Here is a 23,302-nt window from a genome sequence, read left to right on the forward strand (position 1 = left end):
AAACTTTGGTTTTGTTGACTTTGGCATAGACAGGGAACGGAATTTCCCCCTTTTCATCTTCCTCCTCCAGGTGGTTGCTGTAGTCTGCTGTATGTTGTTGAGAAGCCTGGTTGTCTGTAGTGGGCCATAGATTACAGACCTCTGTGGCCACAACGTCGTACACTACGGACCCAGTGTAGCTGCTGTGTCGTCGGACACTGCTCTTCTCCAGCTCAGGTAAGGGAGGCAACTGCCTCAAAGCCTTCTTCACCGGACTTGGGGTATCCTGCCCTAGGAAAGACCCTGCACAGAGTGAAACATAAACAGTGAGCTGAGTGTGATGTGGGGAAACATGTCCAACTGCAAGTGTGATGAACAACTGACTCTAACCTCTGTGTTCTCTTTGGGACTGGGTTGACTTTCTTTTTGAGGATGCTGGTCCAATGATGTTCTTCCTTAGTTCTGAGGTCGTGACCTCAATTGAATCTGGAGGCTGCAATGAGCAATCATATAAGTACCAGTAGAGGGAGACATTGGTTTCAGTTCAGTTTGATTATTCCATACATTTGAATTCCAGCTTTACATTAAGTTTTTATTTATTTACTATTTTCTGGAGCAGGACATCCACAAACAACAGCAAATGGTCATGTAAATGAATTGGTAAGGTGAATGGGACATTCCCAGTTATTTTGTACACTGACCCTTTCACCAGAGATCGGTCCCATTTCAGCCAATGACAACCTGGATGTCTTTCTACTAATGGAAAATGCAGACAGGATGTCAGCAATACCCCCAAAAAATGCTCATAAAGGGCCATAATACAGGAAGACGTATTACCTTTTTGAACGGATCGCACATAATAACATTGATACTACGAGAAGCAGGAGAAGGGATAAAAGACACAGACTCCACTGCACTGGTGACAATAGTCTCCACACAATCTCCAGAACCATGGCATTGACTTCTTGACATGCACAGAAGAAGAAGAAAAAATAAGTTTCATTTTATGGCACGACAAATCGATCATAGAATTAGAGGCAGAGGGTGCTGCCTGGGTGAAAACAGGTGTACAAACATTTGGAAGGTGGTCTTTGGATTATTCATGATCAAATGTTCATATTTGAAGAAATACCATGTCACTCTTCATTTTTTGGTGCAAGTTAATGCCTTTATGATCTTGTCATGTCCACAAGCATAATTAAAACCACATACGTACGTGTTTTGGCTACTATGCAGAAGAAGCCTCTGTACCAAGCTTTGCCAAGGGTTAAATAACACATTCAGAATTTCTCTAAGAAAGAAGTTGAACATTCATAGAATGGGCGCTTACCCTTAGATGCCTGTCTCCAGCTTGTGAACTGAACACTTTGCCTGACCAAGACAGACCACCAGCTGTAATAAATAGAAGCTGCAAAGAAGTTTGGGGAAATCCATCACTACCTCTTTGGTTGTTATGTTAATTGCACAAGCAGCAAGGTTCGCCTGTGACTTCCACAAAGCCGAGTTCTTTGCTTCTCTATTTCAAAAAGTCAATACTCGAAAGCAGCTTCCTCTCCTCATCTGCACTGATCTGATATCATAATGTAGATACAACAGTGAGCACTAGTGAATGTCTACAGGTGCCTTCCACTTCGAGACAATTGTCCATTTATTTATTTTTTATATTTTTATATCACCTTTATTTAACCAGGTAGGCCAGTTGAGAACAAGTTCTCATTTACAACTGCGACCTGGCCAAGATAAAGCAAAGCAGTGCGACACAAACAACACAGAGTTACACATGCGATAAACAAACGTACAGTCAATAACCACTGGACCAGTCCATGCCACTGGACAAGTCTCACGGACATGCAGTAATATCATGATTGAGAGTAATGAAAGACCATGTACATATGTATCAGGATATATGTATCTATTATTTTATTAATTATTTCAGGATTAATTTATTATTAATTCATTATTTTGTCCCACAGGCCCCACTCCTTCATACATCTCACCAGGAAAACAGTGCTGAATGTCACTGGCGATCTCATATTAGGTTAATAAATCGAAAAATACAGACATGGAAAAAAGTATCCAATTTTCATACTTGAGTAAAAGTATACCTTAATAGAAAATCACTCAAGTAAAAAGTAAAAGTCACACAGTAAAATACTACTTGAGTAAAAGTCAGAGTATTTGGTTTTAAATATACTTAAGTATCAAAAGTAAATGCAGTTGCTAAAATATACTTAAGTTTCAAATGTATAAATAATGTCAAATTCCTTATATTAACCAAACCAGATGTACAATGTTCATGATTTCTTTAATTTATGGATAGACAGGGGCACTCAAACACTTAGACATCATTTACAAATCAAGCATTTGTGTTTAGCAAGTCCACCAGATTTGAGGCAGTCGGGATAATCAAGGATGTTTTTCAGTCCTGCTAAGCATTTAAAATGTAACGTAAATGTATGGAGTAAAAATTATATGATTTTCTTTAGAAATGTAGTGAAGTAAAAGTTGTCAAAAATATAAATAGTAAAGTACAGATATCCCCCCAAAATACTTTAGTACTTTAAAGTATGTTTTACTTAAATACTTTACACCACTGGAAAAAAATAAAAAACATTCTAAGGAACTTTGCAACTTTTTCATTTGTCTAATTGACCTGTCACTCAACAGTACAGTCGCGCAACGGAAGAAAAACAGCGGTGCAATTCACAGAGCGGTGTACTCATAATTCTCTTCCTAAAATTAATATCCAAAGGTTAGTTCACGTCAGCTAGTTCACGTAAGGGTAGTGGGAGGGTTCAGTCAGTTGATAAACCCATGTAAGTAAGCAGTGACAGTCAACACTTGTAAATTTTTACCAAAAATATTTCATATAAAGCGCTCTTGTTACAGTTTGACTTTCATTGGTAAGGAGTAGCTAAAGTGCTAGATAGAGAACTAGAGCATTGAGAATTCCCTGTTTCTTGAATAAATCATCTCACGTTAGCTCAGCTAGCTAGCTACTGTAGCTGAGCAGGCGCTGTCGTTATCTGGAAACTTGGGCAAAGATTGGGAACGATTTCGAGTTGAATGCCAGACGACACAGGTACAACGCATTTTTTTAGGGAATGTCAGAAATATCTGCGGTGACGGAGCTGTATGTCTGTCTTTTTGGGAGGCCAACCCAGCCTGCTGTCACTACGTATACGGCTTGTTATTATTGGTAGCTAGCATCCCAGCAGCTAATCCAGCTAGCTACGGTTAACGTTATTTGGCTAATGTAAACATCACCAGTCGCAATGGCTAGTATTAGGAAGGAATTGTGTGTACATGGTTATCTGAAGACCACTACTTGGCTAGCAGAGATATAACCAGTTGTTGTTCTAGTTAGCTAACAGTTATGTTTCAGTATTTAAACCTCAAACACTTGGGAACCCCTCTTCAATTTAGGTGTACATTACTCCAGTGTCCATTGACTGATGCACCTAGTAGAGAAACAAACATCTCTGTTTACATATTAATCCTATCTAAGTAAGCTTGTTCTTTGTGTGATGTCAGTTCTGTTCTATTTCTCAAATTGCAGCCCATTCCTAGAGACGGCAGATGCTATCTGACCTTTGACCCTCGGACCCTGCACCTCTAGTCCGTGCTCTATGACTTGCTGTGAGGCCATGTCTGCTGTGAACATCACCAGAGACATCTTGCACAGGCAGATCAGGGTGGGTCCAATGTTTTAAGACCTTGTTTTTATGAAATACTGTACTCTTTTACCCAAACAAACTGCCCTTGCTAACAACCCTGAAATGCAATCTGCATTGCAATCTATTCAACAATGAACACTAGTATTCACCAAAAATGCTTTATTTATGTTGGACAGAGTGAGACAGGAGATTTTGGAGAGAGACAGGTGATGTTTTGCCTTAATGTCTGTAGGACAAGAGAGCATTGGGCTTCCAAAGGCAGTATCATGTCACAGACCCCTTCATCAATAGACTTGGACTGGAGGCAGAGTTGCAGGTGATATATATGTGTGTGTGTGTGTGTGTGTGTGTGTGTGTGTGTGTGTGTGTGTGTGTTTGTGTGTGTGCACATACAGCATTAACGTCTTTGCCAATCTGACAGCCCGTATCTGTTGTGTCAACAGGGCCACACTGGGTGTGTGAACTGCCTGGAATGGAACGAACGGGGAGAGTAAGTCCTGAGCTGAAAGCAGGGTTCTATTTAATGACCGTATTTACCACTTCTACATTTTATGTTGGCCTATCTGTAATATTTATTCTTGTTCTATTCAGTCTGCTGGCATCGGGCTCAGATGACCAACATTGCATCATCTGGGATCCCTTCAAACACAAGAAGCTCACCACTATGCACACAGGGCATGCAGCAAACATCTTCTCTGTGAAGGTAAAAACAGAAACTGCTTGATGGGAAAGTCTGTGTGTGGAGAAATGAAGCTTCTTTCTTATAGTTTCTTATTTTATCCTCTTGTTTTTCCCGTCCCCCTCTTGCAGTTTCTCCCTCACTCAGGTGACCGTATCCTTGTGACGGGTGCAGCGGACACCAAGGTTCACGTGCATGACGTGTCTGTCAAGGAGACCATCCACATGTTCTCTGACCACACCAACCGCGTCAAGCGCATCGCTACAGCCCCCATGTGGCCTAACATCTTCTGGAGTGCTGCGGAGGATGGCATCATCAGGTCAGAGCCCCAGTAGCTAGCTAACCATTGGAGCATCCTTGTCGCATCCAAAGATGTTCATTGGTTAAGGTGACACTGCGTCAGATACATTGTCAGATGCATCATGTTATTTCTACTGGCTTGTAGTAGAATATCGAAGGTGAAAAGATGACGTGAAACAGTAAGGTTGGAATGGGAGTGTTATGCCATGAGCCCCTTTCTTACCTCAAGCTGTATTCCCTATCAGTTCCTTGGCTCTCCCAGGGACTTCTTCCCTGGGTCTCTGTGGCCACATGCCTCCAGCAGCAATTCCATCACAAACCCTGTCTTGGAGGTTATTGTATCTCCAGAGAATACCCTTTAACTACCCTTCGAAGCTCAGGTGTGCAGTGGATATTGTGGACTACTGCAGATGCATGGTTGGCTTCAGGCGATGGTTCTCATAGCTCAGCTCAGACCCAGGAAGTTAGTATCCTACTCTCGCTATAGTACGTCACTGCCTGACTGCCGCCGCTGCTTATGACTCAAAGGGCCAATGTTTCAATAGTGGCTTGTGTTTTTGTTTTTTGACTAACCCAACCAGTCGTCTACAACCTCAAAATATGGCTCCCACGTATAGTATAGTATAGTAGTTAGTTGTTTATTTTTTGAGCAAGCTGGCTATGGATACAAATTGCAGTTTTAATTCAACCTTGCCATTAAACCTTGCCAAAAAGTATAGTATTTGATTAGAATTCAAAACAATATTTTAAAGAGCTACGTTCTGACTCTTTGGAGAGGATTGATGTCCTCATGATGTGCTTTCTTCTACTATTTTAGGCAATATGACCTGAGGGAGAGCAGTAAGCGTTCAGAAGTGCTCATCGACCTGACGGAATACTGTGGTCAGCTGGTGGAGGCCAAGTGTTTGGCTGTCAACCCGCAAAATAATAACTACCTAGCAGTGGGGGCCAACGGGCCCTTTGTACGCCTCTATGACATGCGCATGATCCACAACCACAGGTGTGTAGTAGTCGGGCTCGAATCCTAACTTGAGATTGACGCTTGTGGCTCATGTTTCCATTGGCATCAATACATAATTTACCTGAAAGTCCAAGACATCTCAAATCTGAAGTTAGGATTTCGCTCTCACTGCTTGACTGTCAAATTTCAGTGTTTAATTGAATAGTTTTTAATTTTGTATCACATAAGGAATATGCACGACTGCTGGATAGAACGTCCAATATGTCTCCCTACTACTCTGGGCTATCATAAGTCATACCAATGTTATTTTCTCAGCTTTGAGTGTTTTTGGTAATCATTTATGTTTCTCTCCTCCACTCCCATTCACAGGAAGTCTGCGAGTCAGAGCACATCGGCAGGAGTGCACACATTCTGCGACAGGCAGAAGCCCATCCCAGACGGAGCGGGGCAGTATTATGTCGCAGGTGTGTGTGTGTGTGATCGTATGGTTTGGCTTATTGCACAAAATGTATTAGTAAGAAACAGCTGTGAACATTTTCTATGAAGCCCATACAGTATCTACAATGTATTATAAACAGTAAAAACACACATGGACAATATGTGCGTTTATAACGCAGTCATTTACAATATATGGAACTAAACTAGTGGGACAGGTAAGGTGATTCTGTATGCCTCTCACCCAACTTCTTCTCCTTGTTTCCGTTGCCTCAGGGCACCTGCCAGTGAAGCTCCCTGACTACAATAACCGCCTGAGGGTCCTAGTGGCCACCTATGTCACCTTCAGCCCCGACGGCACCGAGCTGCTAGTTAACATGGGAGGGGAACAGGTAAAGGCGGCTTTAGAAGTTAAACTCTTATTTTAGGTCAAACCTCCAGGTCAGCCCACTAGGCAAAAAAAACAACCAAATCATTAAAGTTGATGATTACCTGTGGTTGGTTCAAAAGGGTAACTTTGCCAGGAATGTGTTTTCTCTTGTCTGCAGGTGTATCTATTTGACTTGACGTTCAAACAGAAGCCGTACACCTATCTGCTTCCCAAAAAGTGTCAATCAACAGGTATTATGATTATGGAAATCGCCCAAAGCTTACTACAGTATTTTGTCATTAAAATGACATTTACAGTATGTATTATTTATGACCAATGAGTTATATGGAGGAGGGTAGTTGCTTGCTAAAAGTCTGCCCATAGTTTATATACAGATCTGGGCATTAAATATTGCAGCAGCAATGTACATCAAGGTACATTGTCTATGTGACAAATTACTCTCTCAGAGGGTGACATCAACCACCAAGGTCATTATCAATCACTTGACAATAACCCATGTGATGAAATGCATTTTTGAAAAATGTTCCTGACAGTGCAGTTACATCCACTTTTCGGCAAACGTTCTTTACTGTGCTGCAGTACAACTTTGTAATGCCCAGAACTGTATGGGGTGATATCCCAACAGATGTTCAGAATGGAAAGACAACCAACGGTGTGTCAAATGGAATTCACTTGCCAGCCAGCCGACTTCGATTTGCAGAAAGCAAAGTCTTCTCTGGGTAACTTCTTTTCTCATGTTTGATTTTAATCGTTCATTTTCACCCACATATTACATTTGGCAACAGCCTAGCCCTAGTGTATTTCTAGAAACACTACGCTATGGGGAGTGACATCCCTAGTTTCTCTCTCATCGTGTCGTCCTCTCATCTTTCTTCCCTAGTTCTGGTGAGCTGCCGCCTCACTTGGAGCGGATAAAGCAGCAGGCAAACGATGCGTTTGCGCGGCAGCAGTGGACTCAGGCCATCCAGTTCTACAGTCTGGGCATCCACGAGGCCAGCCACAACGCCATGCTGTACGGGAACCGCGCCGCCGCCTACATGAAGCGCAAGTGGTAGGCATCTAGTTAACCCCTAGCCTCATCTACTCTCCTTCTGTGTTTCTCCTATTACAGAAAATGGTCATGTTCAGTAGGGCATACTGTAGCAAAATGTTTTGGAGCTAAAAAGAAAACATTGGAGTTCAGGTATAACGTCCTTGTTCCAATTTGTAAGTCGCTCTGGATAAGAGCGTCTGCTAAATGACTTAAATGTTAAATTGCGTTTAAAACAGTTTACCACTATGCTGGTACATGTGTGTGTGACTGTGTGGTATATACGGTTGTGTGTGATGTGTTCTCTCTCTCCCCCAGGGACGGTGACCACTATGATGCACTGAGGGATTGTCTGAAGGCCCTGTCCCTCAACCCTGGGCACCTGAAGGCCCACTTCCGGCTGGCGCGCTGCCTCTTTGAGCTGAAGTACGTGGCCGAGGCTCTGGAGTGCCTGGATGACTTCAAGGGCAAGTTCCCCGAGCAAGCCCACAGCAGCGCCTGCGACGCCCTGGATAAGGATATCAAGACCGCCCTCTTTTCCAAGATGGACTCTGGTGAGAAGGGTTTAATGGTGATGTTGGGTAATCGTCTGTTTCCCCCAAAAAATAAAGTGTGGTTTTTGGCTGACTTTTCCGTCACCTTTCCACGTTGACTTACAATGTGTTTTTTTACATGTTGATTCAATTCAAAATACCTTATATATTCCACAAGGGCGATTATGCAAATGAATACCGTGTTAATTAGTGTATGGATTTGATATCATTCATTGTTTAATTATTTTATTTATTTATTTCCATGTCATGTCTGTTTGCAGCTGAGGACAAAAAGGGCAACAGCTCAATCCGCTTCCACACGTTCAACAGGAAGGAGTCCATTCCGGAAGACGAGGTCGTCTTGAGAGAGCGCAGCTACGACTACAAACACCGCTACTGTGGTCATTGCAACACTACCACAGACATCAAGGAGGCCAACTTCTTTGGCAGGTCAGTGGAGCATTTTAGACACGGATAACTTATACATTCTAAAAACACTGTTAATATTAGTTGTTGACCTGTAAGGGAAAAGTAAAAAGCATGAGCTGACGTACACATTTCTTTTTTGTCGAGGTGCTGACTAAACGTATAGTCAACCCCGAAGAAGACACTGCATTCTGTAACGTTGGTTATGTTTCCCCGTTCCATTTTTGGGAGAGTACAGTGCGTTCAGGAAAGTATTCAGACGCCTTTACTTTTTCACATTTTGTTACGTTAGCCTTATTCTAAAATGAATTATATTGTTTGTTTTTTCAGCAATCTACACACAATACCCCATAATGACAAAGCAAAAACAGGTTTTTGGAAATGTTCTTGTTTCTCATGGTCTAAGGGCTTTAGATGCCTTTTGGCAAGCGGGCTGTCATGTGCCTTTTACTGAAGAGTGGCTTCCATCTGGCCACTCTACCATAAAGGCCTGATTGGTGGAGTGCTGCAGAGATGGTTGTCCTTCTGGAAGGTTCTCCCACCTCCACAGATGAACTCTGGAGCTCTGTCACAGTGACCATTGGGTTCTTGGTCACCTCCCTGACCAAGGCCCTTCTCCCCTGATTGCTCAGTTTGGCCGGGCGGCCAGCTCTAGGAAGAGTCTTGGTGGTTCCAAACTTCTTCCATTTAAGAATGATAGAGGGCACTGTGTTCTTGGACCTTCAATGCTGCAGAAATGTTTTGGTACCCTTCCCCAGATCTGTGCCTCGACACAAACCTTTCTTGGATCTCTACGGACAATTCCTTTGACTTCATGGCTTGGTTTTTGCTCTGACATGCACTGTCAACTGTGGGACCTTATATAGACGTGTGTGCCTTTCCAAATCATGTTCAATAAATTGAATGTACCACAGGTGTACTCCAAGTTGTAGAAGCATCTAAATGATGATCAATGGAAACAGGATGCACCTAACCTCAATTTCGAGTCTCATAGCAAAGGGTCTGAATACTTATGTAAATAAGGTATTTCGCTTTGTCTTTATGGGGTATTGTGTGTAGATTGAGGATTATTTATTTAATCCATTTTAGAATAAGGCTGAACGTAACAAAATGTGGGAAAAGGAAAGGGGGCTGAATACTTTCGAATGCACTGTATATACACCACTGTTCAAAGGTTTGGGGTCACTTAGAAATGTCCTTGTTTTTGAAAGAAAAGCACTTTTTTTTTGTCCATTTAAAATAACATAAAATTGATCAGAAATACAGTGTAGACATTGTTAATGTTGAAAATGACTATTGTAGCTGGAAACGGCAGATTTTTAATGGAATATCTACATAGGCGTACAGAGGCCCATTATCAGCAACCATCACTCCTGTTTTCCAATGGCACTTTGTGTTAGCTAATCCAAGTTTATCATTTTAAAAGGCTAATTGATCATTAGAAAACCCTTTTGCAATTGTTAGAACAGCTGAAAAAGTCGTGCTGATTAAAGAAGGAATAAAACTGGCCTTCTTTAGACTTGTTGAGTATCTGGAGAATCAGCATTTGTGGGTTTGATTACATGCTCAAAATGGCCAGAAACAATAACTTTCTTCTGAAACTGGCTCTAACTAGAATAGAAAGAGGAGTGGGAGGCCCCGGTGCATAACTGGGCAAGAGGACAAGTACATTAGTGCCTAGTTTGAGAAATAGACGCCTCACAAGTCCTCAACTGGCAGCTTCATTAAATAGTACCCGCAAAACACCAGTCTCAACGTCAACAGTGAAGAGGTGACTCTGGGATGCTGGCCTTCTAGGCAGAGTTGCAAAGAAAAATCCATATCTCAGACTGGCCAATAAAAATATTTATTGGCCAGATGGGCAAAAGAACAGACACTGGACAGAGGAAGATTAGACAGAAGAATCTAAGTTTGAGGTGTTCGGATTACAAAGAAGAATATTCATGAGAAGCAGATAAATGAAAAGATGCTGGACTATGACCCAAACCCAAACCGCAGCTCCAAACTATGCAAGAACGATTTAGGTAAGAAGCAGTCAGCTGTTATTCTGTCTATAATGGAGTGGCCTGCACAGTCACCGGATCTTAACCCTATTGGGCTGTTGTGGGAGCAGCTTGACCGTATGGTATGTAAGAAGTGCCCATCAAGCCAATCCAACGTGTGGGAGGTGCTTCAGGAAGCATGGGGTGAAATCTCTTCAGATTACCTCAACAAATTGACAACTAGAATGCCAAAGGTCTGCAAGGCTGTAACTGCTGCAAATGGATTCTTTGACGAAAGCTCAATTTGAAGGACACAATTATTATTTAATTAAAAAATTATTATTTATAACCTTGTCACCGTCTTGACTATATTTCCTATTCATTTTGGAATTCATTTCATGTGTTTTTGTGGAAAACAAGGACATTTCGAAGTGACCCCAAACTTTTTTTTGTAAGCGTGCAGTAATTTATTTTTGAAGAAAAAACATGATGATGTTCTATAGAAACGTTGGTGCCTCCTGAAGAACTTCATAAGCCATGAGCAGTTCATAAGGTGTCAAATTGGGGTAGTTGACATAAGAATGAAAGAATGCTCATGTACTGCTTATGTTTTGATTATGAATGCGTTATGACATCCTTATTTAAGTGCCCTTCAAATGAAATGTTACGGAAATGTCTCTGCCACCTGTGTGCAGTATAAAACAAGGTCTAATAGTTGCTTCTCTCACTCTCATTCTCACAAACATATAAACACAACATGTAGAGTGTTGGTCATATGTTTCATGAGCTGAAATGAAAGATCCCAGAAATGTTCCATACGCACAAAAAGCGTATTTCTCAACAACCAAAAATTGCACAAATGTATTTACATCCCTGAGTGAGCATTTCTCCTTTGCCAAGAAAGTCCATCCATCTGACAGGTGTGGCATATCAAGAAGCTGATTAAACCGCATGATCATTACACAAGTGCACCTTGTGCTGGGGGCAACAAAAGACCACTCTAAAATGTGACGTTTTGTCAACCAACACAATGCCACAGATGTCAAAAGTTGAGGGAGCGTGCAATTGGCATGCTGACTGCAGGAATGTCCACCAGAGCTGTTGCCAGAGAATTTAAATGTTCATTTCTCTACCATAAGCCACCTCCATTTTTTATAATTTGGCAGTACGTCCAACTGGCCTCACAACTGCAGACCATGTGTATGGTGTCATGTGGGCAAGCGGTTTGCTGATGTCAACGTTGTGAACAAAGTTCCCCATAGGGGCGGCAGGGTCATGGTATGGGCAGGCTTAAGCAACGGATAACGAATACAGTTGCATTTTATCTATGGCAATTTGAATGCACAGATCTTGATGAGATCTTGAGGCTCATTGTCGTGCCATTCATCCGCCGCCATCACCTCATGTTTCAGCATGATAACGCACGGCCACACGTCGCAAGGATCTGTACACAATTACTGAAAATGTCCCAGTTCTTCCATGGCCTGCATACTCACCAGACATGTCACCCATTGAGCATGTTTGGGATGCTCTGGATCGACGTGTACAACAGTGTTTCAGTTCCTACCAATATTCAGCAACTTCTCAAAGCCATTGAGGAGGAGTGGGACAATATTCCACAGGCCACAATCAACAGCCTGATCAACTCCACATGAAGGAGATGTCGCGCTGCATGAGGCATCCGGTCACACCAGATACGGACTGGTTTTCTGATCCACACCCCTACTTTAAAAAAAAGAAGTTGTGACCAACATATATGTATTCCCAGTCATTTGAAATCTATAGATTAGGGCCTAATGAATTTATTTCAATTGACTGATTTTCCTTATGTGAACTGTAACTCAGTAAAATCTTTTGAAATTGTTGCGTTTTATATTTTTGTTCAGTGTATATATAATCCCCCACCCACAGTAAAGGCCAGTACATTGTGAGCGGCTCCGACGACGGCTCCTTTTTCATCTGGGAGAAGGAGACTGCTAACCTGGTGCGGATCCTCCAGGGGGACGAGTCCATAGTCAACTGCCTGCAGCCTCACCCCAGTTACTGCTTCCTGGCTACCAGCGGCATCGACCCTGTGGTGCGGCTCTGGAACCCCAGGCCAGAGGTCATTAACAACATTATTCAAATGTCTTCATTTTCCCCACGAGCAAACTTCTTTTGTGTGGAATAGTAGGCTAGATACAGCAAGAAACAGGATGTAAAAACACACCTCAGCACCAAGGACACTATACATAGAGTTGATGCATTTTAAAAAGCAATCCATTCAATCACTGACATGATTGATTCTTTGATTGAATGTTTGATTGATGATTAAAAAATGTTTACTGCCAATACATGCATTAAAAACTATCAAGGATTACGCAATAAATAAACAATTGTACATCTGATTATTGGATTGTCACAATAGAGGCTGCACTATGACCTATCCTTTCCTATGGCCTCCTTTGTAATAGTCAGATGTAAAAAAAATAATAATAAGAAGAAGAAGAAAAAGTCTGACTTTACAAAACACCAGAAGTTAACCCTTTTTTTTAACCTTTCTGTCTCTATCCTTTTCCCCTCTGTCATCCAGACGGAGAGTGAGAGTGGGAACGGTCGTGTGGTGGAGGACATGGAGGGCGCCGCTGCAGCCAACCAGCGGCGTATGAATGCCGACCCCCTGGAGGTCATGCTGCTCAACATGGGCTACCGCATCACGGGCCTCAGTGGCCGTGGGCCAGAGGGCTCAGACGATGAGGACAGCTCAGATGGCCAGGTGCAGTGCCGGCCTAGCTAGACTAGCAGGTCCAACACCACATACAGTATGGAGGCAGCAGGATGCAAGGCACTCCTCCCCTACCCCCTCCCAAACCCTGAGGCTGTCTGTGTGTGTGTACGTCTGTGTGTGTGTCTGTGAGGAGGGGGAAAAAGCACCATAGATATTCCGTTTGTCAATGTTTCATTCGCCCCTCTAAAACGAAAGCAACATCGAGTGAATGTCATGTCACAGCTCTGCACTATGCACTGCCCTCCTCCACCACATCCCGAGGCAGGATTGGAGGAAACCAGTTTGGCGAGGGGATTCCACGGGGGTGACGACAACGACCTTTCACCCCTTTTAAGAACACCAACAACATCACCTCGGCCGCTCCCTCCGTTGCTCCAAGGCTGGAGGTATTGGGCCTATACGGTAAAGAAGAGAGTACTCCATCACTCCCTAATCTCTCACTATGAGCTAAGAGTCAACCACTTCTAAACCCTCCCCAAGAGGAAGTGCGTTGGAGGGAAACACTACAAGCAGAAGCCCCAGGCCTCTGGTAGTGTAGCCTGCAGACGGCTCAGAGGTTAGAGGTCAAAGCGAGGCCCCAATAGTCAGTGTCCTCATTGGAGGATGAGACTTGAGGCCACAGGAAGTTGCTTTGTTTCATCTCTAGTGGGCTTTTCAATTGGAGTATAAGAGGTCACTCTCAGCCCCTCTCCAGCTCTGAAAGTCTCTACCTAAAGTTTTTGATTTACAGTCCTTTTTTTAAAGTTGTTGGAATATTGGTCAACAGGAACAGAGCAGAAGAAGTCTTGACTTTAAGTGTTAACAAGTCTAGAAGTGTTTCTCCAACTCAACTTAAATGTGTTGTTAGGATTGTGCATTTGTGCGTTTCTTTTAAACTCGGTCTGGCAACAAAAAAAAAGTTTATCTTCATTTGTTCAAAGTTTTAAGAGTAAATAATGGCCAAGGATCCATGTTGCATTTGCTTTCTCTGTTGAAGTTCTTCTTGTCGCTCTATATGCCTATTTTATTGACAGGTATGCAAAATGTTTCCCTTTTACTTTTATTATGTAGGTTAAGACAAAGCTGTCAAACTGAAGCAGTAGCTCTGCACATTTTCTCCAACACTTAGACATTTGCTCCTCTGTCATTTGTTGATAACGATGTAGAGCCGGAAGGGTTGTGGGGTTTAGTTTAAGGGGTTTGATTTAATTGATAGTCAGGTGTTGATTGGTCAGAATCTGTCGAACTTTGTTGTCCTAAGGTTGCAAAATTCAGGTAATTTCCACAAAATTCCCAGTTTTTACGAGATATCCCGGTTGGCAGATAACCAGGATCCGGATGGAATAAGCATGAAATCATGAATCTTCCAACCAGTATTTCTGGAAAACCAGGGAATTATGGGAAAGTGATGCTCTGAACAGAGAGAGAGAAAGTGATGAAGAGAGAAGGGTATTTCACTATCCTAGGGCAATACCACCAGTCCTAATATCACTCATGCATGGCATAGAGACAATTTCGTAGACGCAATCCATTTGGTGGCTTTTGGGGTTCAGGATCCCAATACAAGCACTTTCAGCTTTTCCCAGAACATTTTGGGGCAAAGAATGGAATAGGGATTTTTCCCTTCCTGTAGCTTTGGACCCAGCATGAGTCCTCTGCAGCAGTTGGAGTTTTACTTATGAGATTTTGTCTAATGTTAACATTGTAAATGGCAAATTTAGACAATGAGCCTCTTGGTCCTCTAGCCCGACCAGCAAAACACCAGCTCACTGATGACGTGGGTTCAAAGAAAACCTAAGGATGGAGTCCTCTAACACTAGGCTTCCATGTGTAATTTCTTTTGTTAAAAAATAATTTAAGAAATGTTTTATGTTTATTTTTCTTTGGGAAAAATCCCACGACAAAGTTTGCTGCAAGAGAAAAATAAAAGAGGTCTAATGTTGTTGAACCACTTGTCTTGAGTTTGTTTCACTTCCGACGTGTATTTACATTAGACCTATTTAACCAGGGTAATGATGATTTGGATTGTATTACTAATGTTTTCCACCTGCACACTGTTCCAGGTGCAGAAATAGGCTACACACAGGTCCACAACTACCCATTCCGCAGTGGTGTAGAGTACTTAAGTAAAAATACTTTAAAGTACTAATTAAGTAGTTGTTTGGGTTATCTGTACTTTACTATTTTGCCAATTTTTACTTCACTACATTCATAAAAATAATGTACTTTTTACTCCAAACATTTTCCCTGATTCCCAAAACTAGTATTTTCATTTTGACAGGAAAATGGTCCAATTCACTTAAAGTGAGCATCTCTGGTCATCCCTACTGCCTCTGATCTGGCGGCCTCACTAAGCACAAATGCTTAATTTGTAAATTATGTCTGAGTGTTGAAGTGTGCCCCTGGCTATCTGTCAATAAAACAATAACACAGTTCTGTCTGGTTTGCTTAAAATAAGACATTTTAAATGGTTTATACTTTTACTTTTTATACTTAAGTACATTTTAGATATTCCATTGACTTTCAATACCTAAGTATATTTAAAACCAAATACTTTTACTGAAGTAGTATTGTACTGGGTGACTTTCACTTGTCATTTTATATTAAGGAATATTTCCTTTTACTCAAGTATGACAAGATGCACCTTGTGCTGGGGACAATAAAAGGCCACTCTAGAATGTGCAGTTTTGTCACACAACACGATGCCACAAATATCTAACATTTTAAGGGAGTGTGCAATTGGCATGCAGACAAAAGGGAATATCCACCAGAGCGGTTGCCATGGAATTGAATCTTCATTTCGCTACCATAAATTACCTCCAACGTCGTTATAGAAAATTTGGCAGGATGTAGAACCGGCCTCAACCGCAGACCACGTTTAATTAACCATGCCAGCCCAGGACCACCACATTCGGCTTCTTAACATTGGACCTTTGAGAAGTAGATTTTTGCAAAAAAAAAGAAGCTATTTTCCAATTTGAATGGAAATCTAATTTACTTTTTGCCGAGAAATGATTTGATATTGATTTAAAAACGTCTGCATTTGGCATTTAATTCATATCCAGGCTGGCTTTGTAACATTTGGAGCGTGACTGCTTTGCAGACAGCCTGGAACGCGGCCGCCATTTTTGAGCTGTGCGTTTAGTAGCCATAGGCTACGTCAGAGTGCCAAATTACTGATGGCGCAGGAGGCGGACATAATGATTAATTATCACGGCGGATTCGAAAAATTAGACCGGAAAAACAGCCGTTATCCTTATTGTATCGTTTGGACACCTATTCCAATACTGTCGTGAGTAGCCACTTTTCCGGTTGTTTTCTTTTGTTCTCACCATCTGAAATGGAGACACTATTTACGTGACAGATCATGTTGATAGCCTACATGACCAGTGATGTTTATCACATCGTTTTAGCTTGCATTATAGCTAGTAAATTGCCAAATACTATGTGGGCTGGAATTAAAACGCCCATACTGTTAGATGCCTTATAATATACGCGCACTCTTTATTCCCAGGACCCCCCAATACAGTGCTGTACCTCTGTTTTGTTCAGGTGGTTGCTCCCTTTCATTGGTCACATGGGGATCTGTACTTCTGCAGGCGTGATAAGAGACTTCGCTGGATCATACTTCGTGTCTGTGAGTATATGCAGATCATGCATTATGACAGTAGGCCTACAGCTTTATGTGCATAAGCCTAATATTATTGGACCATCTGTTTCGTGATAGTTCCTCAACATTTCCCATCTTTCCTTTCAGGAAGATAATATGGCCTTTGGAAGACCAACAAAGTAAGTTGGCTTTGTTCGTTCAATGCTTGGAGCTAGGCCTGGCGTATTGTGCTCAAAATTGACATGCAGGCATTGCGGTTATGTGGTAAGGTATCTGCAGCATTGCTTGTCTCTTAACAGGTACTGGAAGCTTGATGTTGATAAGGTGTGTGGCACTGGCTCAGCTGCCTGGGACAAAGCAGTGCACGATGCATCGGAGGAGTACAAATGCAGGCCGGTACGAACATCGACAGTGTCATAATAAGACAGACGACAGACAGGAAGGTCTAGTAGTGGAATTATATTTCTTTCCTAGGTTCTAATGAACATCTTCAGGTTCATATTCATAAGGCATATTGCAAAGGGTAAATATGTACATGTTTTGTACAGTGATTGTAAAGGCCCATTGGAGCGATAGTGACAAAAATGCCTAGAGTTAGACTTGACTAGCCTTCTTCCTCTGTCTCTTGTAGCACAACCTCTGCTGTGATAACTGCCACTCCCACGTGGCCCGGGCCCTCAACCTCATGCGCTACGACAACAGAACGTCCTGGAACATGGTCAACCTATGCCTGCAGACCCTTATCCATGGCAGGCATGTCAGGTGAGATATCATGCAATGAAGAGGTACTCTACTTTATGTAACAGAGTATGCTCATTCCTGTCCTAACCAAGGCGCGAACACGGAACCTTCTGTACAACAATACTTGCCACTCACAAAGCATCATTCTGACTGACCAATCACTCTGTGTGTGTGAGTTTCCTCTGGATCATTTGACTAACTGGTGTGGAAGTAGAATCAGACATGCTTCTGAAATGGGCAGAATCAAACTATGCAACACCGGTCTGTATTGCAAAACAGCATCCCCGAGTCTGAACAAGCAAGCATGCACCTGGCAGCAGGCAACGCTCTACAGGAGGGACAGAGGAGCTCCAGACACGGGGAAACATATGCGGTTGAGAAACCCCCTCATTATTCTCCCCCGACCTACATAGGGAGCTGGCGTCACTGCTTTGTGCAGCCTGCACATTATCGTCCGAGGGCGCCACGTCCTTCAACAGTGGGGCAGCGTGTAATTCATCATTGCCCGATGTGGCCCCTGCATCACCACATCAACTCTCTGCTGGGGCTCCCACTGCTGGATCGGGGGGACAGGGGTGGAGGACAGGGTAGAGGACGGGGAGGGAGTGAGGAGAAGGGAGTGGGGTAAACCTCTGGGAGATAAGAGAGTTGGTCTGCCCTCAGTGCCCTGTGTAAATTCAGGGAAATTGAACTGACTGCACATCCTTACCTGTCCCTGTATACTGCCCTACAAAAGGCAAAGGTGACCCTCAAGCTTTTTTCCCGCCATAAAGTAAGGACTGTTTCATCACATTGAATGTTTATATCTAAATAAAACAATATTTGACTGTGTAGATTCTACAATCTAAATGTGTTTATCCAACACTCTTTGTTGTTTTTCTGTTTGACTTTGAATGGTCATTTATTTGATATTAGGTCAAATCAGGGGTCATGGTTGAATGCATAAAAAATTACGTCAGAATAAGATACTACATCAGTGCATTATAACTTATCTACTTACAACATATTTGTCTGGACAACACATAAAAGTTTAAAGACATTTTTCTCAGTTTCACTGCTCTTTGTATGGCAGAGTGGGTAACTACAGTCAAAACATGGTGAAACAAAGCCCAAGTGCAGTAACTTCAGTTACTGCTTATTTTACTTAGAAGTTTGCAGTAACTACAAAATCCAACTCAAACTTTCTATGAAACAGAACATAATTGGTCCAGGTCACTTTGTCACAAGATAAAACAGATACTATAAAGCCTGATTTCAGTCTTAACTAAATTTTGACCCAAAAAAAGTGTAGTTCCTGCATTTTGCCTTTGTAGGGCAGTATAGATTACACATGTCTTAGAGTATGTGTTTTTGACCGACGGCTGAAGATTTAATGACTGTCATTACTACTCTCACTGTGCTTTCTCTCTCTCTCTGTCCTTCCCTAGCTGTGTGTCGTTCCTCAAGACCTGGCTGCCCTTCCTCATGCTGACTGGAGCCCTCGTCACCTTCATCCTAACACTCAACCTGCACTGACCACGCGAGGGAGATGGAGGAGATAATACAAGGGATTTTCCTGCTCAGTTGTAATCATGAAAGTGAATGAAGAAGAGGAATGTTCCGATGGGACACTTCTTTGTGCAGTACTAATATCCACACTCTCCGACATCCATCAGAAAGGGTCTCATGAGGGCAGTTATGTCCAGCTGTTCTGGCTTGTTTTGAAGTACCTTTTACTCGATAACAGAAAGGAATGTCGTATAAATGAATGTTTGGCTTGGGATAGTCATAACCACAAATATATAACTGATATAGCGTCTGCTAAATGACAAGAATTTGAACGTAAATATATTGTCTATGGTCATAAATTCATACTGGTCTCTTTTACTGAACCCCATTTAACCAGTATAATAACAGCTCAACATCATTTTACTTTGTAATTGTTTACTGTATTTTATCAGACAGTATTTGTTCATGCAATACTGTAAGTTCTCTGAAGCAACATGCTCAGGAATGTTAATATACTGTACAGTAGTACATAATCATGACCAAGCATTTGATAGAATTACAGTAATTATGGGCAATAGGCTATACCATACAGGCTAGTAAAGTAAAAACAAATTGTATTTGTCATGCTTCGTAAACAACAGGTGTAGACTAACAGTGAAGTGCTTCCCATCAATGCAGAGAGAAAGAAAATAAAGAAAGGTAATAATAAATACACAGAGTAACGCTAACCTTTCTATATATACATGGGGTAGCAGTACAGAGTCGATGTGCAGGGGTACGAGGTAATTGAGGTAGATATGTACATATAACTAGGAATAAAGTGACTAGGCAACAGGCTAGATAATAAACAGTTGTAGCAGCATATGTGATGAGGCAAAAAGGGTCAATGCAGATATTTGTTTAACTAACTACCCAGACTATTTAGCTAAACTATTAAACAGTTTTATGGCTTGGGGGTAGAAGCTGTTCAGGGTCCTGTTGGTTCCAGACTTGATGCATCGGTACCGCTTGCCTTATGGTAGCAGAGAGAACAGTCTATGACTTGGATGGCTGGAGTCTATAACTGCCTGTTATTGAGTGCGGCACGTAGCCTCGAGGTTAGAGCGTTGGGTTTCGAATACCGGATCCACAAGGTGAAAATAAATCTGTCGCTGTGCCTTTGAGCAAGTCACTTAACCCTAATTGCTCCAGGGGCGCTGGACAATGGCGACCCTGTCCGTGACCCCCACTCACTGCGGGTGTCTCAGGGGAGTTAACATTTGTATTTATTTATATTACACACTTGTGTGTAGCAGGACAAATATATGCACCGCCCAAATTATTATATGTAACGGGCAATGCGCACTACCCTCTGTTTTGTGTTGTTATTTATTGGAACAAATATAAATAAATGTATGCATAGACTACATAATATGCATAGACTACTTGTTCATTGTTTATAAACTGTTAAATCATATCACACAAAAGACACCACAGAGGTCGACTTCTGTGTACCGTAGTATAATATTATTAGCGTCTGCGCCTTTAAAAGACGTTCACTGTTATTCCTCTCTTTGATTCTGCGCCGGTATTTAAACTCAAGCTAACAATTCGCCGGTCCTGTTGATCAGCAGATGAAACATCCTTCTCACTCAATGCAGACACAAACCATTGGGCTTTCTTTCGGCACCATCTAAAGAAAGGCTAACACCTCATACCGGAATCTGAGTTTTTTTTAACGCCTTGATGTGCATGATACGGCGTAATATGACCCACCATCACCTTCTGCATATTCTGGTATTTATCAGTTTATAACTTTTCGGTTGAGTTATGCATAATTTGGTGATTATTGTACTTTTTGGTGCGCTACTCTGTGCGCTCCACCAGTGCTTGGAATGCCCATCAGGCTGCCGATGCTTTGCTGACACAGTGAAATGCGTCTCCAAGGACCTTCGCGCCATACCACAAGATATTCCAGGATACACAAGGAAGGTGATCATCACAGGAAATAATATATTCAGAATTGGATCAGAGACGTTTCAAGAACTGAAAAATGTCACCACCATCATTTTGAGCAACAATGGGTGAGTAAATATTCTCATCAAGGATAATTGTTTTCTGAAGCGTCACTACAGACCCGGGTTCAATCCCGGGCTGTGTCACAGCCAGCCGTGACCGGGAGTACCATGAGGCGGCGCACAATTGGCCCAGCGTCATCCGGGGTAGGGGAGGGTTTGGTCCGGCTGGGATGTCCTTGTCCCATCACGCTCTAGTGACTGCCTGTGGCAGGTCTGGCGTCAGCAAGCTGACTCTGGTCGCCAGTTGTACAGTGTATCCGCCGACACATTGGTGCGGCTGGTTTCCGGGTTAAGCGAGCAGTGTGTCAAGAAGCAGTGCGGCTTAGCAGGGTCGTGTTTTGGAGGACGCATGGCTCTCGACCTTCGCCTCTCCTGAGTCCGTACGGGAGTTGCAGCGATGGGACAAGACTGTAACTACCAATTGGATATCACAAAATTGGGGAGAAAAAGCGGTAGAAAAAAATATATATAAATAAAATAAAGAGTTGTGTTCTTGCCATTGCAGAGATTCAACATTTTCAACCATTGAGACATATGCATTTGTATTTACTTGCCTATACATTTCTGAAGCTTTGAGTTAAGGTTCTAAACTACAACAAAATTATTATTCCATGTTCTCCTGAATGTCATCACACCAATTTAGGAAATATTTAGATACCTTTATTTGAGCATGACAATAATTCTGCAAACATTACTTCTAAGTCCAATAATCGGTTTGGGGACTGTAAACATGGACCGTCTGTCTTCCCAGGATCACAGAGGTTGCGTCCCACAGCTTCTCTACCCTTTCTTACCTGCGCTACCTGGACATGAGCTGCAACCATCTGGCTCTCATCCACCCTGAAGCCCTCAACATCCCAGGGAGTCCTCTAAAGGAGCTCAACCTCAGCCGCTCCCTGTATAACTACACCTCACTGACTGATCTCACCACCGCACTGCGCTGGGGAGGCCTAGGAGGGCTGCTCAGCCTAGACCTCTCTGGGAACTGCCTGGTCTTCCTACCCCCAGGGATGTTCTCCCACCTCCCCGGCCTGCAGCACCTCCTCCTGGGTAACAACTCCCTAGCATCAGTCTACAACGGCACCTTCTTTGGCCTGCGCCGCCTGGAGCTGCTCGACCTGACCAGCAACTCTTTCAGGGTGTTCGGAAGCGATGCTCTGGGGGAGCTGGAGAGGCTGGTGCAAGCCCCACGCATCCTGCTGAGCCACAACCCCTATGTCTGCACATGTGAGATCCAAGACTTTGCCGTGTGGCTCAAGAGCACCCGGGCTCAGGTGGGGGATGCAGAAGCCCTGACCTGCGCCTCACCCTGGGAGTTTCAGGACAGGCCCCTGCAAGGGCTCGGGGTCCAAGTTATCGGATGCCATGTCACTTCACCACCTCTGGTCGGAATCAGAGACTAGGTGGGCGACCTCTCCCTGCAGACCTCCTACGTCCTCCTGGGTCTGGTGCTGGGCTTTGTGGGCATGGTCTTCCTCTTTGTGCTCTACCTCAACCGGCAAGGTATTAAAAAGTGGGTGGTGGAGACGCGAGATGCCTGCCATGACGTGTTAGAGGGGTATCAACACCGCTATGAGATCGACACTGACCCACGCCGGGAATACCTCTCAAAAGACGTCAGAGTCGAAGAGAAGCCACCGACAAACGGTAGTTTTGGACAGGCTCACTCAGATAACCGCTTATCACAGCTACCCACTGACACCTGTTTAGTTCAGATCTCCTCAGACACACAGGTCAAGCCAGGCTCCATCTCGGTGGATTTGTGATTCCACATTCCCTGGAATGGAACTGGACTGGAGTGAACTTGCATTCAGGGTTGGGTAGGTTACGTTCTAAAGGTAATCTGTTACAGTTTAGTTACCTGTCCAAAATTGTAATCAGTCATGTAACTTTTGGATTACCCAAACTCAGTAATGTAATCGGATTACTTTCCCCTTATTAGAAGTAGACAAAAAAGGATCAACACACACATGTGGTCTCTGACTTGTGGTCTGTGACACTCGCTCAGGTGGAACAAACTTAAACCTGTGCTTTTATCAATGCTGAATTAAATGTAATTGAGAAAACAGAAAACATCCTTTCTGAATTTGAAAGTAATCCAAGAAGTAATCATCTAGTTTTTTTTTCTCTGTAATCTGATTACAATATTTGTTTGCTGGTAACATCACTGATTACAAGTACATTTTTGAAAAATCAGATGACATATAATCAGTTTCTGCCCAACCCTGCTCACATTTGTGAGGGACTTATCTGTATCATGCATTTCT

The 23,302-nt window shown here is 42.8% G+C and overlaps 2 protein-coding genes and 1 pseudogene across 4 annotated transcripts; all 3 read left to right on the forward strand.

Moving 5' to 3' along the window:
- Positions 1 to 126: 126 nt before the first annotated feature.
- LOC115141341 (WD and tetratricopeptide repeats protein 1-like) lies at positions 127 to 15,087 on the forward strand. 3 transcript variants are annotated; one of them, XM_029680110.2, is made up of 16 exons: positions 127 to 216; positions 3,539 to 3,674; positions 3,889 to 3,972; positions 4,100 to 4,146; positions 4,248 to 4,359; positions 4,467 to 4,654; positions 5,453 to 5,635; positions 5,966 to 6,060; positions 6,308 to 6,423; positions 6,580 to 6,652; positions 7,048 to 7,141; positions 7,303 to 7,473; positions 7,771 to 8,006; positions 8,267 to 8,435; positions 12,305 to 12,497; positions 12,966 to 15,087. In XM_029680110.2, the coding sequence occupies exons 2-16, from the start codon at positions 3,609 to 3,611 to the stop codon at positions 13,167 to 13,169; spliced, it is 2,031 nt and encodes a 676-aa protein (XP_029535970.1). In that variant the 5' UTR covers positions 127 to 216; positions 3,539 to 3,608; the 3' UTR covers positions 13,170 to 15,087. The 3 variants fall into 3 exon arrangements, with proteins under 3 accessions (XP_029535970.1, XP_029535969.1, XP_029535968.1); XM_029680109.2 differs by lacking the exon at positions 127 to 216 and adding an exon at positions 2,725 to 2,795; XM_029680108.2 differs by lacking the exon at positions 127 to 216 and adding an exon at positions 2,750 to 3,061.
- Positions 15,088 to 16,006: 919 nt separating this feature from the next.
- Positions 16,007 to 19,690, forward strand: LOC115141352 (transmembrane protein 222-like). The gene is made up of 6 exons (XM_029680127.2): positions 16,007 to 16,431; positions 16,692 to 16,776; positions 16,897 to 16,928; positions 17,049 to 17,145; positions 17,381 to 17,511; positions 18,918 to 19,690. Exons 1-6 carry the CDS (start codon positions 16,319 to 16,321, stop codon positions 19,003 to 19,005), a joined length of 546 nt encoding a protein of 181 aa, XP_029535987.1. The 5' UTR covers positions 16,007 to 16,318; the 3' UTR covers positions 19,006 to 19,690.
- An 877-nt stretch (positions 19,691 to 20,567) lies between these two features.
- On the forward strand, positions 20,568 to 23,091 carry LOC115142251 (trophoblast glycoprotein-like; annotated as a pseudogene).
- The last annotated feature ends 211 nt before the right edge of the window (positions 23,092 to 23,302 follow it).

This window comes from Oncorhynchus nerka, linkage group LG3 (genome assembly GCF_034236695.1).
Source record: "Oncorhynchus nerka isolate Pitt River linkage group LG3, Oner_Uvic_2.0, whole genome shotgun sequence".
In the NCBI taxonomy this organism is placed as follows: domain Eukaryota; kingdom Metazoa; phylum Chordata; class Actinopteri; order Salmoniformes; family Salmonidae; genus Oncorhynchus; species Oncorhynchus nerka.

Excerpts from the sequence above, each read along its gene's own strand:
- LOC115141341 (XM_029680110.2), top strand. The coding sequence starts at position 3,609 with ATGACTTGCTGTGAGGCCATGTCTGCTGTGAACATCACCAGAGACATC. Across the intron at positions 3,675-3,888 it reads TCTTGCACAGGCAGATCAGG|GACAAGAGAGCATTGGGCTT; the intron begins GTGGGTCCAATG and ends TAATGTCTGTAG. Across the intron at positions 6,061-6,307 it reads GGGGCAGTATTATGTCGCAG|GGCACCTGCCAGTGAAGCTC; the intron begins GTGTGTGTGTGT and ends CCGTTGCCTCAG.
- LOC115141352 (XM_029680127.2), top strand. The coding sequence starts at position 16,319 with ATGGCGCAGGAGGCGGACATAATGATTAATTATCACGGCGGATTCGAA. Across the intron at positions 16,929-17,048 it reads GCCTTTGGAAGACCAACAAA|GTACTGGAAGCTTGATGTTG; the intron begins GTAAGTTGGCTT and ends GTCTCTTAACAG. Across the intron at positions 17,146-17,380 it reads AGGAGTACAAATGCAGGCCG|CACAACCTCTGCTGTGATAA; the intron begins GTACGAACATCG and ends TGTCTCTTGTAG.